The sequence below is a fragment of the Hippopotamus amphibius genome, chromosome 2 (assembly GCF_030028045.1).
Source record: "Hippopotamus amphibius kiboko isolate mHipAmp2 chromosome 2, mHipAmp2.hap2, whole genome shotgun sequence".
Lineage (NCBI taxonomy): Eukaryota > Metazoa > Chordata > Mammalia > Artiodactyla > Hippopotamidae > Hippopotamus > Hippopotamus amphibius.
In genome coordinates, this window is record NC_080187.1 from 60626986 (window position 1) to 60640557 (window position 13572).

The 13572-nt window shown below is 42.0% G+C and overlaps 2 protein-coding genes across 3 annotated transcripts in view; both read right to left on the reverse strand.

Annotated features, from left to right (window-relative positions):
- Nucleotides 1-1404, reverse strand: part of PIWIL2 (piwi like RNA-mediated gene silencing 2) — a 90728-nt gene extending 89324 nt beyond the window's left edge. For both annotated transcript variants that reach the window (XM_057723420.1, XM_057723419.1), the window contains exon 1: nucleotides 1213-1404. In XM_057723420.1, the coding sequence (XP_057579403.1) occupies nucleotides 1213-1404 (192 nt within the window). The remainder of the gene's footprint in view (nucleotides 1-1212) is intronic.
- A 1561-nt stretch (nucleotides 1405-2965) lies between these two features.
- LOC130844355 (NADH dehydrogenase [ubiquinone] 1 beta subcomplex subunit 7-like) lies at nucleotides 2966-8691 on the reverse strand. Its single transcript, XM_057720644.1, has 2 exons — nucleotides 8386-8691; nucleotides 2966-3022 (listed from the first exon to the last, which is right to left on the reverse strand). The coding sequence occupies exons 1-2, from the start codon at nucleotides 8689-8691 to the stop codon at nucleotides 2966-2968; spliced, it is 363 nt and encodes a 120-aa protein (XP_057576627.1).
- Between the last annotated feature and the right edge of the window lie 4881 nt (nucleotides 8692-13572).

A 13572-nucleotide genomic window follows, 5' to 3' on the forward strand; every position in this document is an offset into this window, starting at 1 on the left:
TAGATCATTTCCTGTACACCTAAGGCAAAAGGGAACAAGGGTATTAGCTAATAAATTTTCCCCAAATACAGATCATTTAAGGGTATCAGAAGTTCTCGATTTTTTTTAAACAACTTTCAACAAAACTTGTTACTGATTTCCTGTAGAAATCTTGCAAGTTTACTACTGTCACACCAATTAGAGTTGCCAATCCACCTGAGTAAAAATAAAGGCTTGCGGTCATCAATGTTTCTTTTTACAGAACAACATTACATCTGACATTGTCCACACTACTTAAAATTGTCATAACTGCATTATTAGGCTCTTCTTTTATTTGCTCTTTTATTCTTTGAGATTTATTAATTACAGACAAATAACATTCTTAAAATTACTACATAATTAGGAGATTAAGAAAGTCCACCCATACCCAATTTTAGAAAGTACTAAACTTGAGAGGGAAAAAAACTACATGATGGGGATACAGATACTCATTATACTATCTTCTCTATTTATTTGTACATTTGAAATTTTCCATAATATAAAAGTGGGAAGAAGATTACAAATACCCTTCAAAAAAAAAAAAAAGACTGCACGTCCATGCAAGTACACACACAGCAGTAACAACAGCTGAAGATCCTGTTTTTCTTTTCTTTTCTTTTCTTTTTTTTTTTTTTTGGCACACGGGCTTAGTTGCTCTGCGGCATGTGGGATCTTCCTGGAGCTGGGATCGAACCCGTGACCTCTGCATTGGCAGGCAGATTCCTAACCACTGCGCCACCTAGGAAGCCCGATCCTGTTTTTCTTTAAAGATTTGGGCAAAGAGCCTTCTGAAAGGAATCATTCTTAACAATTATGACCTCAGAGGCAAGAGTGGCTGCTAATACCATAGAGTCCAACCCAGAGTGGAAATCTAAACACTCAGAGAAAAGCAAAAAGCTGTACCTTTAAACCTATCACTTATGTATGTATGTATTTATATTTATAGAAGCTAGAAAACTAAGGCATTTACCCAGCTCCATCTAACATTCATTACAAGGCACTTTTTCTAGACTTGAAACTCTAGAATTTGAAATACATTCCCAGAAGATGCAATTACTTGTTAAGGGGAAAACAACAATAAACAAACAAAAAAAACCCTTCGCTTTCATATAGGGCTTCCCAGTTTCCTACGTACCTTGAAATGCCCTGATGATAAACTGTGTGCTGCTAATATGTATGCAGACATGGTCTTACCTTTTGCACTGGCCCACTCTGTGGGCCTGCCTCCTCTCGCTTTCCAAATACACGGCCTCCGCCTGCAGGTCCTGCCCTGCCCAGAGCTGAGTTCAAAGGTTTTGAAGCTTGTGACCAAGAGCCTGGCATCCGCACAGACTGAAATGGGTGCACGGGAAACGCACCCCTGAGGGGTGGTCGGACACGATCCATTGCAAGGCTGCAGAGGACAGGGGTGTCAATCTGTTCTGGTTAATTACCTACCATCATTTTATAGTTTAAATGATTCCCAATTGTTTTCCTTTTCCTTCAAGACAGAGTCACAAAGCATTAAAAAAAAAAAAAACCTACTTTAGATCAGATCAGTGATGCAACCAGCCTCCCCTATTATATTCACATCAAAAACTTCTATTTAGCCCAGAATATTCAAACACTCTCAATCAGCAATCTCTTAAAGGCCAAGCCCTCCCTGAATTTACTTCTATTTTCTACCCAAACAGCCTCTTAGAGAACTCAGTCCTGTAAGTTAACTACCAGTTGTAGAAGGAAGCACTTTTTATATATGGGAATGATTTTGCTTTATAAATAAGTTTATAGTTAACACAGCCATATCATAAACTTATTCTGTCAATTAATATTCATGAGTTTTGCTTTGTTTTGGTCCTCTCTTTCTTCTACCAGAGTTCTAATTTTTTTCCAGTCTATTTTCACATTAAATTATTCCATTTCCTCCTTGATTCCTTAGTGTGGTCTCTGAAACTTTATCTAATTCCTTTCTATAAACCTCTTCTTTCAAACTCTACCTGAACTGAGGTCTCCAGGGTACAGACCCTTCTCGTTTGAGCCTATGATTCTGGCTGAGTATCACGGGTGACATTTAACACCTCCCCGCCCCTCAAGGTAACCAGGGATCATGCTATTCTCACTCCTCAAGTTTCAGACTCACTAAATCTCTTCAAGATCACTTTATAATCTATAGACTCCTTCTTTCAGAGGCTCCCTTCATTGTCCTGTCTCATGCCTATCCCTAAAGAATCTTCTGTAATCAACAAGCAAGCCTCTTCTTAACTTTTGCAAACCTGTCTTAAGTATTAGCTACAGAGAAATCAGGCCATGCATATAAAGAAAAGAGTGACACCAATTCCTAAGTCAACTACAGGTGAAGGTAGTTCAGGATCTGGCAAAAAAATTTTAAATAAACTATTATCTTTTACTCTAACATGGGAGAATATGCCTCCCTTCCTCAAAAGCTACTACAGTTCTCCCCTTCGTTTAAACACTTTTTCAGTTACCCTGGTCTCTTCGCTCACACCTTCTCACCACCCCTGGAAAAAACCAGAACAATCAGTAGCCTAACTAGTACACACTGAGAGGCACTATAACACCTACCAATTACAGGACTTCTGGAATCCTCTTCTTTCTCCATCCCCCCCCCCCCCCACCTCCACCATCACTTCTACAGATTCAGGCCCTCCCTTAATGTGGATTTTCTCCTTTAATTAGTTAGCTGATAGCTGGCTAACGATAAAGTCCAACCCGGAAGAGTCCCAGGACAGGCGAGGCCTACGTTCCCCACCCCTCTAGGTGCAAGCTCCGGGCTAGGGCCTATGACTGGGCCTAACCAGAAAGGAGGCTCCTGAAGGCAAGGCCTAAGCTCCTTCCACGCTGGAGAAAGCATCATTCCTCAAACCAAAACTCCGCTGGGGTCCTGCCCAGTCTTTCAGTGCGAGTAACACTCACGCCCACTCCGCCCCGTCCCCTCCCTCCCTGGGCACTACCTGCCCACGTCGTCGTCGTCGTCGTCGTCGTCGTCGTCGTCGTCGTCGTCGTCCTGTGTTCCTCTCACACACCCCGCCTCTCAAATAACGACTTTCCGCCCCCGCCCCCGGCCCAAGCTCCACCCAGAGGCCCACAGCCCCCCCCCGCGCCTCCCCCGGGGGGAGGGAGGGAGAGGACTGAGGAGAGGCCAACTGGGCCAGAGCGACCCCCGTTCACCAGCAAGAGCTTAAGCGAAAGAGCACCTGGCCTGTAGCGGAGCGACCCGGGAGTCCCTAGCCGTCCAAAGCTGCGCCTCGACCTTTCGCCAGCGCACAAGCCCTCCCGCAGCGAGGCGCGTCCTCAAGAGAACCCTGCGCTCAATGCTCCCACCACGCCACAGGCCCACAGGCTCCAGACCCCAAGTTCCCGTCCTCTCGCGGGGCCTCAGGGGCTGAACCCATTGGCCAAACGATGTGCCGCTCACAAGAGCCAGCCGTCTCATTGGCTCTTCTGCAAACAGCTCCTCCCTCTCCCAGTCCCGCAACCTCGCTTTACCAAGAGGTTCATCCCAAAGGGGTGTTCCAAATGGGGGTGCAGAAGTTAGGAGTGAACCTAAGCATTAACATGTGTTACGTTTTTAAGATCCCGACTCCTTTGCTGTGGGCAACTCCTGTAAACAGAGTTAGCTTACACGTTCATGTATTGTAGAAATCGACTTGCCCCATCCTTCCCAGTTAGAGTATATAAGGATATGGGTGGTGAATAGGAAAGAGCTTGAGTTTACATTTGAACACCTAATTATGTGATCTCTAAGCCTCAGTGTCCTTATATATAAAATAGGAAGAAAATCATCCATTCATAGGGTTGTATGGAAATGTACATACATTAATCAGATGTTGTGTGTAACATACTTGGCCCAAGGAGATGGCCTGCAATAAATGTTGCCTATCCTTATTATTTTTGATACCTGCATTTGTGAGCTGAGAAGAGCTTTCTTCAAGCTATGTAAAAGCATTGGTGGTTAACTCTGCAACTACGGTATATTTTCCAAACAAGTAAAGATTTCTCTCCCTCTCCAATCATTTTGGCCAATGACTGCACCCCTCTGCAACCCCAAGTTTTCTGAGGTGGTTGGTTCCAGAGACCTTGGCTGATGCTGAAGAGACACGCAAACACTGTATATGGAATAGGGCTAGAAAAGGGTCTTCCAAGCCTCAGATATCTCATACCTTGTTTTTATCCATACATTCAAGGACTCCCCTCTCCTTCCCAAATCAGAATAGAGTTTGAAAATTATTGGAGCAGGAGAATTTCCAAACCAAGAATCTAATTGGCAGGATACCCCTTCCGTCTTTGTAGATGTTGTTTAGCATTATATGTAAGTTCTTCTACCTCCCAACCTTCCTACTTTACAATGTTATGTTATAATAACATGTATACTGAATTCCATAGCCCATGCAAACATTTAGTAGCAAATGCACTCAAAAATAGTCCCACAAACTGTTTTGTAACCTTGGCAAATCCCAGTTCCCTGTCCTTGTAGGTACTCTGACCAAACCTTGCATGAAAGATTCATTCCATACCTACGAAACAATATTTCAGCAGCTTTTTACAACAGCAATTCTCAGGTAGTTTTTTGAAGCTGTCAGTTTTGGAATCTAAACCAAGAGCACCATTACAAAGGGTATACACATTGGGTTCCCTAGATTTCTATATCATGTCATGCAAGAGTAGCCAGGATATAGAAATACCCTGTACAATATTTCTAGCCAGTCCACACATAATGAATACTAGTTATTTCACCAAAGGAAGATCCACATAGTCTCAGTGTTGATTGGAAATAAAAATAGTTGAAGCTGTCTGCAGTGCGGACATCTGCTTAGAAGCTTTCAAAAGTTAATACACCTCTATTCCCCTACAGGGTACTTTAAGTTGTTAATTAACCATCCCTAGTATGTCTATTAAAAATAGCACACACATATTTAATACTGTTCAAAGTATTTAAAATTAAATTACAGATGTTATTTTCATAACACCAAATTCTGTCCACTTGGCCTTGCCAGGCTTTAAAATTCAGGGTGAGGATGGCCCTGTCACTGTGTACAATCTGGATTTTCCCAGGCAGTAATGATGTCAAAGAGTCTGGCCCTTTGTCCCAATAAGTATTTCCATTCTGACCATAAATCCTCAGTTGTTGTTGTTGTTGTGAAAATAAAGTCACCAGAACCACAGCAAGATTAATGGCAGAAAATGACATTACCTGTTTGGCCTAGAAACTACAGGGAGGATTTAATTGAAATTGGACCTACATCTATACTACCCCTGGGTTCCAGGCAGAAGTAAATATAGATCCTCCCAGGAGAAATACACACTCCACCTGGCTGTCAAAATTCCCACACAGGAACTCACAAGAAAAAAGAAATCACAAAACACATTAGGGTCAATAAAATGGGTGAACTGTTTTGATCATTTGTTGCGTTGTCTTGTTTTGTTTTGTTTAAATTAAATTTTAAAAATACACATTAGGCTCAATAAGAAGCTAAACAATCAGTTTTTTAAATGGCAGCAGATATGAACTGATCTTTCACCAAAGAAGATATACGAATGGGTAAAAAGCACATGAAAATGTGCTCAACACTGTTAGTCATTATGGAAATGTAAACAAAAAGAAAAAAACCCCACAAGATATTTCACACCCACTAGAATGGCTGTAATAAATAGGACAGATAATAACTGTATCAATTTGACTGAGCCAATAGGTACCCAGATATTTGGTCAAACATTATTCTGAGTGTTTCTGGGAGGGTGTTTTGGATAAAATTAACATTTGAATTGGGAGACTGGGTAAAACAGATTGCCCTCTCTAATGTAGGCGGCCTCATCCAATCAATTGAAGGCCTAACTAGGAAAAGAAGACTTACCCTATCTGGAATAAGAGAATTTTTCTCACCTGACTGCTGTTGAACTGAAACATCAGCTTTTTCCTGCCTTATGACTCTAACTAAAGCATTGGCTCTTCTGGGTCTTAAGTCTGCCAGCCTTCAGACTGGAACACCACCATCAGCTCTCCTGGTTTTCAGGCCTTTGGATTTGGACGAGAATTATACCATTGACTCTCCTGCAACTCCACTGAAGATCTTGGGATTTGTCAAACTCCATGATCACATAATCTCATATTAGAATTCATTGGTAGGAAGCCATATATATATATATCCTAATGATTCTGTTTCACTGGAGAACACTGACCAATACAGATTTTGGTGCCATGAGGTAGGGTGCTAATGTAACAAATACATAAAAATGTGGAAATGGTTTTGGAGCTGGGTAACTGGAAGACATTTGAGGTACATGATAGAAAAAGCCTAGATTCCCTTGAAGGGACTGTTGGTAGAAATATGGATGTTAGGAACTCCCCTGGTGGCACAGTGGTTAAGAATCCACCTGCCAATTCAGAGGACATGGGTTCGATCCCTGGTCTGGAAAGATCCCACATGCTGTGGAGCAACTAAGCCCCTGCACCACAGTTGCTGAGCCTGTGCTCTAGAGCCAGTGAGCCACAACTGCTGAGCCTGTGTGCCACAACTTCTGAAGCCCAAGTGCCTAGAACAAGAGAAGCCACCACACTGAGAAGCCCACACACTGAGAAGCCCACGCACCGCAATGGAATAGCCCCACTCGCAGCAACTAAAGAAAGCCTGTGAGCAGCAACAAAGACCCAATGTAGCCGATAAATAAATAAATAAATAAATAAATAAATAAATAAATATTAAAGGTGCTTCTGTTGAGGTCTCAGACTGAAATGAGGAACGTGTTATTGGAAAGTGGAGGAAAGGTGATCCTTATTATCAAGTGGCAAAGAACTGGCTGAATCATTACTGCTTTGTGGAAGGTAGAACTCACAAGCAATGAACTTGGATATGTAGCTGAGGAGATATCTAAGCAAACTGTTGAGGCATGATCTGGCCTCTCCTTCCTACTTATAGCAAAATGCAAGAGGAGAAAGATAAATTGAAAGAGAGATTAAGCAAAAAAGAACCAGAATTTGAAGACTTGGGAAGTTCTCAGCCTACCTATAGTGCAAAAGTGAGAAAGTTTGTTCTGGAGAGAACACCCAAGGGTGTGGCTAGATAATCACTCTTTTAGGAGATTACCCATGATTAACTGTGGAGTTAATCAGCCATCTCAGCAGAAGCTAGAAGCAAAAATAGGATTATATTGAATACCAGTAGAGAGGCTGCCAGTTTGGACCAAAGGGAACAGAGACTGAATGAATTAAAGGAAGGTTTTCTAAAGGATGGCTTTTGGACTTCTGGGATTCTACAGGACAGGACAATAGTGTGATTCAACATGCTTAATCCTTTAAGAAAAGGGAAGAATAACCCCAAAGGTGATTCAGCCATCACCAGGGCTGCCACTGCCACCACAAACCTACGTGACAAAGCTATTTCCTCTTCATAACTTCACAGCTGGAGAGAAATATTGCCTCAGAATAAGTCATACCTCACATCTCACCCATACCTGATTTAGATGATGTCTAAATGAGACTTTGGACTTGGAATTAATGCTGGAGTAGGTTAAAACTTCTGGGGCTATTGGGATGGAATGAGTGTATTTTGCATGTGAGAAGGACATGAATTTGGTGGGACCAGAGGGCAGGATGTTATGAAATGAATTTTGTCCCCCCAAGATTCATATGTTGAAACCTAACCCCCAATGTCACTGTATTTGGAGACAGGGCCTCTAGGGAGGTAATTAAGGTTAAATGAAGTCATAAGGGTAGGGCCCTACTCTGATAGCACTGGTGTCCTTAGAAGAGACACCAGAGATCTTTCTTTCCTGTAAGCAAAGAGGAAAGGCCATGTGAAAACACAACACAACACAACAAGAAGGTGGCTGTCTACAAGTGAGGAAGAGAGCCCTCACCAGAAACCAAATTTGCCAACACCTTGATCATGAACTTCTAACCTTCAGAACCGTGAGAAAATAAGCATCTGTTGTTTAAGCCACCTTGTCTGCAGTATTTTGTAATGGCAGCCCTAGCTGACTAATACAATAATAAAGTCAGCAAGGATGTTGTATTGTAAGTGCCCAACATTAAGCTTTTTTTAATTGTAATTCAAGTGCCTGATATTAAGCTTTTCATTGCCAAGACACCCGTTTCAAAGTCATCCATCTCAAATAAACATGTTGTCAGCTAAATAACTAGATAAGGAACCAGGACTCCGCTACCACAAAGTTCCCCTTTTAGAAAGCCCTGGGTGACCCTGACCTCTTGAATGCTCCTGCTTTTTTCTCCTCATGCCCTAATTCCTGCTCTTCGGATTCATTCATTCATTCATTCATTTTGGGTGGAGGGGCCTGGAGGCTTTTATTTCTTGACTGATCCATGGAGTGGTACGCAGGTCCACTACAGGGCCACCTCTCAGGCCACCTCACCAGGCCCCTGGCTCTGGCCATGCCTGCCTCCCCCTGCTCCTGCTGCCATTGGAGCAGCCAGGGCTTCGACTCAAACTCCTCTCTGCACTTCCCATAGTCCAGGTGCTCGCAGTAGTCCCAGTCATGCTCTTGTGCTTGCAGCCCAGGAAGTTGGGGAATATGACACCTGAGAAGCCCGATGAGGTAGTGAGCACAGTAGTCACGCTGCTGAAGCACCAGCTGCACCTCGTTCACCTGCAACTGAGTGGCCACTATCCCATGCTCCTTGTGCCTGGTGAAGCCACAGTTGGGTGAGAAGGTGGGCATCTGGAGGGGACTGGGCTTCCCCAATATACCACCCAGGTAGCGCCTGCTCAGGTGCACCCCCAGGTCTGCTGTTGCTGCAGGTTCCTGCGGGAGCCCATGCTCTTAGGTTTTAAATTCACCAACGAAGAGTGAACCTGCAAAACCCCAGGCATCCCACTCTCAACTCTTAATAAACGCAAAACTGCAGGTTCTCATTTTCTCTCTGTCTCTGTGTGTGTCTCTCTCTGTCTCTGTCTCTCTCTCTGTGACTCTCTCTCTCTCTCTCTCTATGTGGCCCTCAGGTATGCCATGTACCCTCCAGGACTTGCTTTCTCAAAGTTCCCTGATGGTTGTTGCTGTGGTGCATCCTGCAGTCATAATAAGAACCCCAGGGACCAGTCCAGCCACAACAGTGGCTCAGGTCATGTAGGCAGGTTAGGGGGTGCACCACTTTGGAAAACATTTGGCAGTTTCTCAAAAAGTTAAACAAAAAATTTCCTTAGGAACCAAAAGTTCCACTTCTTGGTTAACTATCTAAGAGGAATGAAAACATATGCTCCCACAAAACTTGTGTGCGTACATTCACAGCAGCATTTTTGAGAAGAGTTGAAACCTGAAAACCACTTAAATACCCATCAACTGGTGAATAGATAAACAAATGTGATGCACTCATACAACGGCCAGATTCAGCAATAAAAAGGAACAAACTACTATGCTACGCCATGGAGGAACCTCAAAACATTATGTTAAAAGATGAAGCCAGACATGAGACCATATATTGTATGATTCCATTAATATGAAAATCTAGAAAAGGCAAATGCATAGAGACAGAATGTAGACTAGTGGTTGTCTGGGGCTGGAAGTGGCAACGAGGATGCACTGTAAATGGGCCGGGGGATTTTATTAGGGTGATAGCAATGTTCTAAAACTGATTTATGGTGATGTCTGTACCACTTAAATTTACCAAAAATTACTGAATACTCCAATGGGTAAGTTTTATGATATATAAAATGGATCTTAATAAAACTTCTTTTAAAAACATTAGCAAACAAGCAGAAACTACAATGAATAGAATCAGATCCACAAAGATTTCAAAAAAAGAATCACTGGACCCAGAATATAAATAAATCTTGAATGTGGTTTAAGAAATAAAGGTGGTAATTAAAACCACGAGTTAAGAGCAAAGGCTATCAAAATTGACTAGGCAGATTTTAAAAAGAACCAAAATAAGACGTCTACAAATGAGTAATATAAAAATTGAAATTAAATATTCAGAAGAAAAGTTACACAAAAGACACAGCTGAAGGAAGATATTATAGGCACTTCCCTGGTGGTGCAGTGGTTAAGAATCCACCTGCCAATGCAGGGGACATGGGTTTGAGCTCTTGTCTGGGAAGATCTTACATGCTGCTGAGCAACTAAGCCCATGAGTCACAACTACTGAACTCATGTGCTGCAACCACTGAAGCCCACATGCCTAGAGCCCGTGCTCTGCAACAAGAGAAGCTGCGGCAATGAGAAGCCCACACACTGCAATGAAGAGTAGCTCCCACCGCCACAACTAGAGAAAGCCCTCATGCAGCAATGAAGACTCGATGCAGCCAAAAATAAAAAAATAAATAAATTTATTCTTTAAAAAGACATCATGAATTAGAAGATAAATCTGAAGTAGTTACCCATACTGTAGCACAGAGAGACCAAAAAAAAAAAAAAAAGTAAAATATGAAAGAGAGGTTGAGAGACGTGGAGAATAGAGTTAGACTAGAAGGTCCCACAGAGTTTGAGAAGGAGGGTACATGGACAAAAGAGGAAAGAATATTTAAAGAATTAATAACTGAGAACTTTTCAGAATCAACGAAAGATACACATCTTTAGAATCAGGAAGCCCAGGGAATCTCGAATAGAAAAGTAAAAAGAAATCTACGCTTAGCACATCATAGCTATACTGCAGAATATCAAAGCTAAAGAAAAGATTTGAAAAAACAGTCATAGAGAAAAAAATACATTACCTAAAAATGAATGAAAATTGGCTCAATAGAAAAAGCCTGGAAGATGATGATACACACACACACACACACACACACACACACACACACACACACACACACACACACACACATATCTCCTCCACAGGCCTGAATGTTTAAAGGGGAAAAAAAGAACTATTAACCTAGAAAATGCATATGCAGTCAAATTTTCTTTCTAGAACAAGAGTAAAATAAAGCATTTTCAGACAGAGATTTACCTCCAATAAATCCTCTGTAAAGGACTTTCTAAACATTAAAATGAAGAAAAATGACCCCAGGGGGAAAGTCTGAGATGGAAAAGAGGAACCTTGAGTAAAGTCGTTGACTGAATAATAACTTATAAGAGGAGGACGGCTTAGCCTAGATTCTGCAGGAGGCAGAGCCTGGGACAAAGGTTTAGCACAAGGATCTTATTGGAAAGTGTGATCCCAGGGAACAGGAGTGAGGAATGGAAGGAGAGAGAACTCTTTCAAGGTTGCATTACTGGGACTTCCCTTGTGGTCCAGTGGTTGAGACTGTGCTTCCACTGCAGGGGGTGTGGGTTTGATCCCTGGTCGGGGAAATAAGATTCCCAAGTTGGCCACCGCCACAGAGTTCTTGTTGCTCCATCCCTGGAGACCATTTGAGAAGCCATAGGAAGTACATGTCAAGACTATTAGTCCTCGGGGGGATGTTATCTGGGGGAGTTGGGGGGATGCACATATCCATTGACTCTCTCCTCTCCCTTGGTCAGAGTCTCAAGGATTGCTCACCCCTTATTCTTTCTAGGTGCACCATGATATTCCCATGCTATTCCATGCCTTGGCATCAACACAGAAGCCTCAGGGCAGAAAGCAGGAGATGCCCCAGGGCAAGCCTGAGGCATTATTGGTTTGTATCCCTGTAGACCTGGTGAATGCTCACAGAGAACTGTTCACCATAGTACTGGCTATATAAAGAGACAGATAAGACTGAGAGGATCTGTAATGGAGTGTAAGAGGTGTCCAATACAGTGAAATTTTTTAAAAAATTATACAGCTAAGAAGTTAAGAAAAATAACATATAAGCCAGGAGGGAGGTAATTAGAATAAAAGCATTATAAGGTTCTGGAGGAGGGTAATAATAATTAACTCTATACTCTCAGCATGCATATTAAATTTTAAAAATATATATTTAAAATATTTTAATTGAGGTATAATTGACATATAATGATATATTACTCAGGTGAGTCAAAAATTATCTGCATTCCAGTTATACTACAACTTCCGTTGGCCGCACTGTCTTATCAGCACTTTCTGTTCAAGACTACTGTCTCCCCAGTCACTGCTGTGCAGGTGTGAACATGTTACATCAGTTCATTTGTAATTGCAGTGTGAGCAAAAATGGATGCCCCACTCGTGATTTGCACGAAAGAAGAGCAGTGTGCAGTGATTTGTCTTTTGTGGTCTGAGGGTGTGCACGTCCGCACACTTCTGCCCACGCTGCTGATACTCCGCAAAAACTTCGTTTTGAGGTGTTACAGCATCCTCCCTATAGTCCTGATTTTGCTCCATTGGACTTGCACCTTTTTGGTCCCCTGAAAGCAGCCCTATGAGGACGAAGATTAGCTTCTGAGGAAGCAGTGTAGACAGCAGTGCATTCGTGCCTCACAGTTCAGCCTACAATATTTTTTAATGAGGGAATACGAAAGCTTATTGACAGATGCACAAAGTGTATTGAAAAGCAAGGACATCATGTTGCAAAATGATGTATTTGTCTTTTCTAAAAGTTAATTAAAATAAATTCTATAGCCAGAGTGCAAATAATTTTTGACTCACCCTCATAGTTTCAGGTGCACAACATAATGATTCAATATTTGTATATATTGCAAAATGATCACTGCAATAAGTCTAATTAACATCCATCACCTTACATTAGAATTACAAAAAAAAATTTGTCATGAGAACTTTTAAGATTTACTCTCTCAGCAATATGCAATACATATTTGAATAATATGTGAATATGCAATACAGTATTTTTAACTATAGTTGCAATGCTGTACATTACATCCTCACGACTTTTTATCTTATAACTGGACGTTTATACCTTTTTTTTAAATAAATTTATTTATTATTTATTTATTTATTATTTTATTGGCTGTGTTGGGTCTTTTTTGCTGTGCGCGGGCTTTCTTTTTAGCTGTGGTGAGTGGGGGCTACTCTTGGTTGCAGTGCGCGGGCTCCCATTGCCGTGGCTTCTCTTGTTGTGGAGCATGGGCTCTAGGTGCGTGGGCTTCAGTAGTTGCAGCACATGGGCTCAATAGTTGTGGCTCACGGGCTCTAGAGCACAGGCTCAATTGTTGTGGCACACGGGCTTAGTTGCTCCACGGCATGTGGGATCTTCCTGGAGCAGGGATCAAACCTGTGTCCCCTGCATTGGCAGGCAGATTCTCAACCACTGCGCCACCTAGGAAGCCCCGTTTATACCTTTTGACACCATTTACTCATTTCTCCCACCTCCCTGCCCCTAAACTCTGGCAACCACCAATGTGTTCTTTTTATCTATGTGCTTGTTTTTTTTGTTTTTGTTTGTTTTTTAGATTCCACATATAAGTGAAGTCATACAGTATTTGTCCTTCTCTGACTTATTTCACTTAGCATGATGCCTTCAAGGTCCATCCATGTCGCAAATGGCAAGATTTCATCCTTTCTTATGAATAAGTAATAGTCCTGTGTGTGTGTGTGTGTGTGTGTGTGTGTGTGACATTTTCTTTATCCATTCATCCATCAATAGATGCTTAGGTTGTTTCCATATCTTGGCTATTTAAATAATGCTGCAATGAACACGGGTGTGCATACATCTATCTTTTGGAGTTAGTGTTTTTGTTTTCTTTGGATAAATACCCAGAAGTCAAATT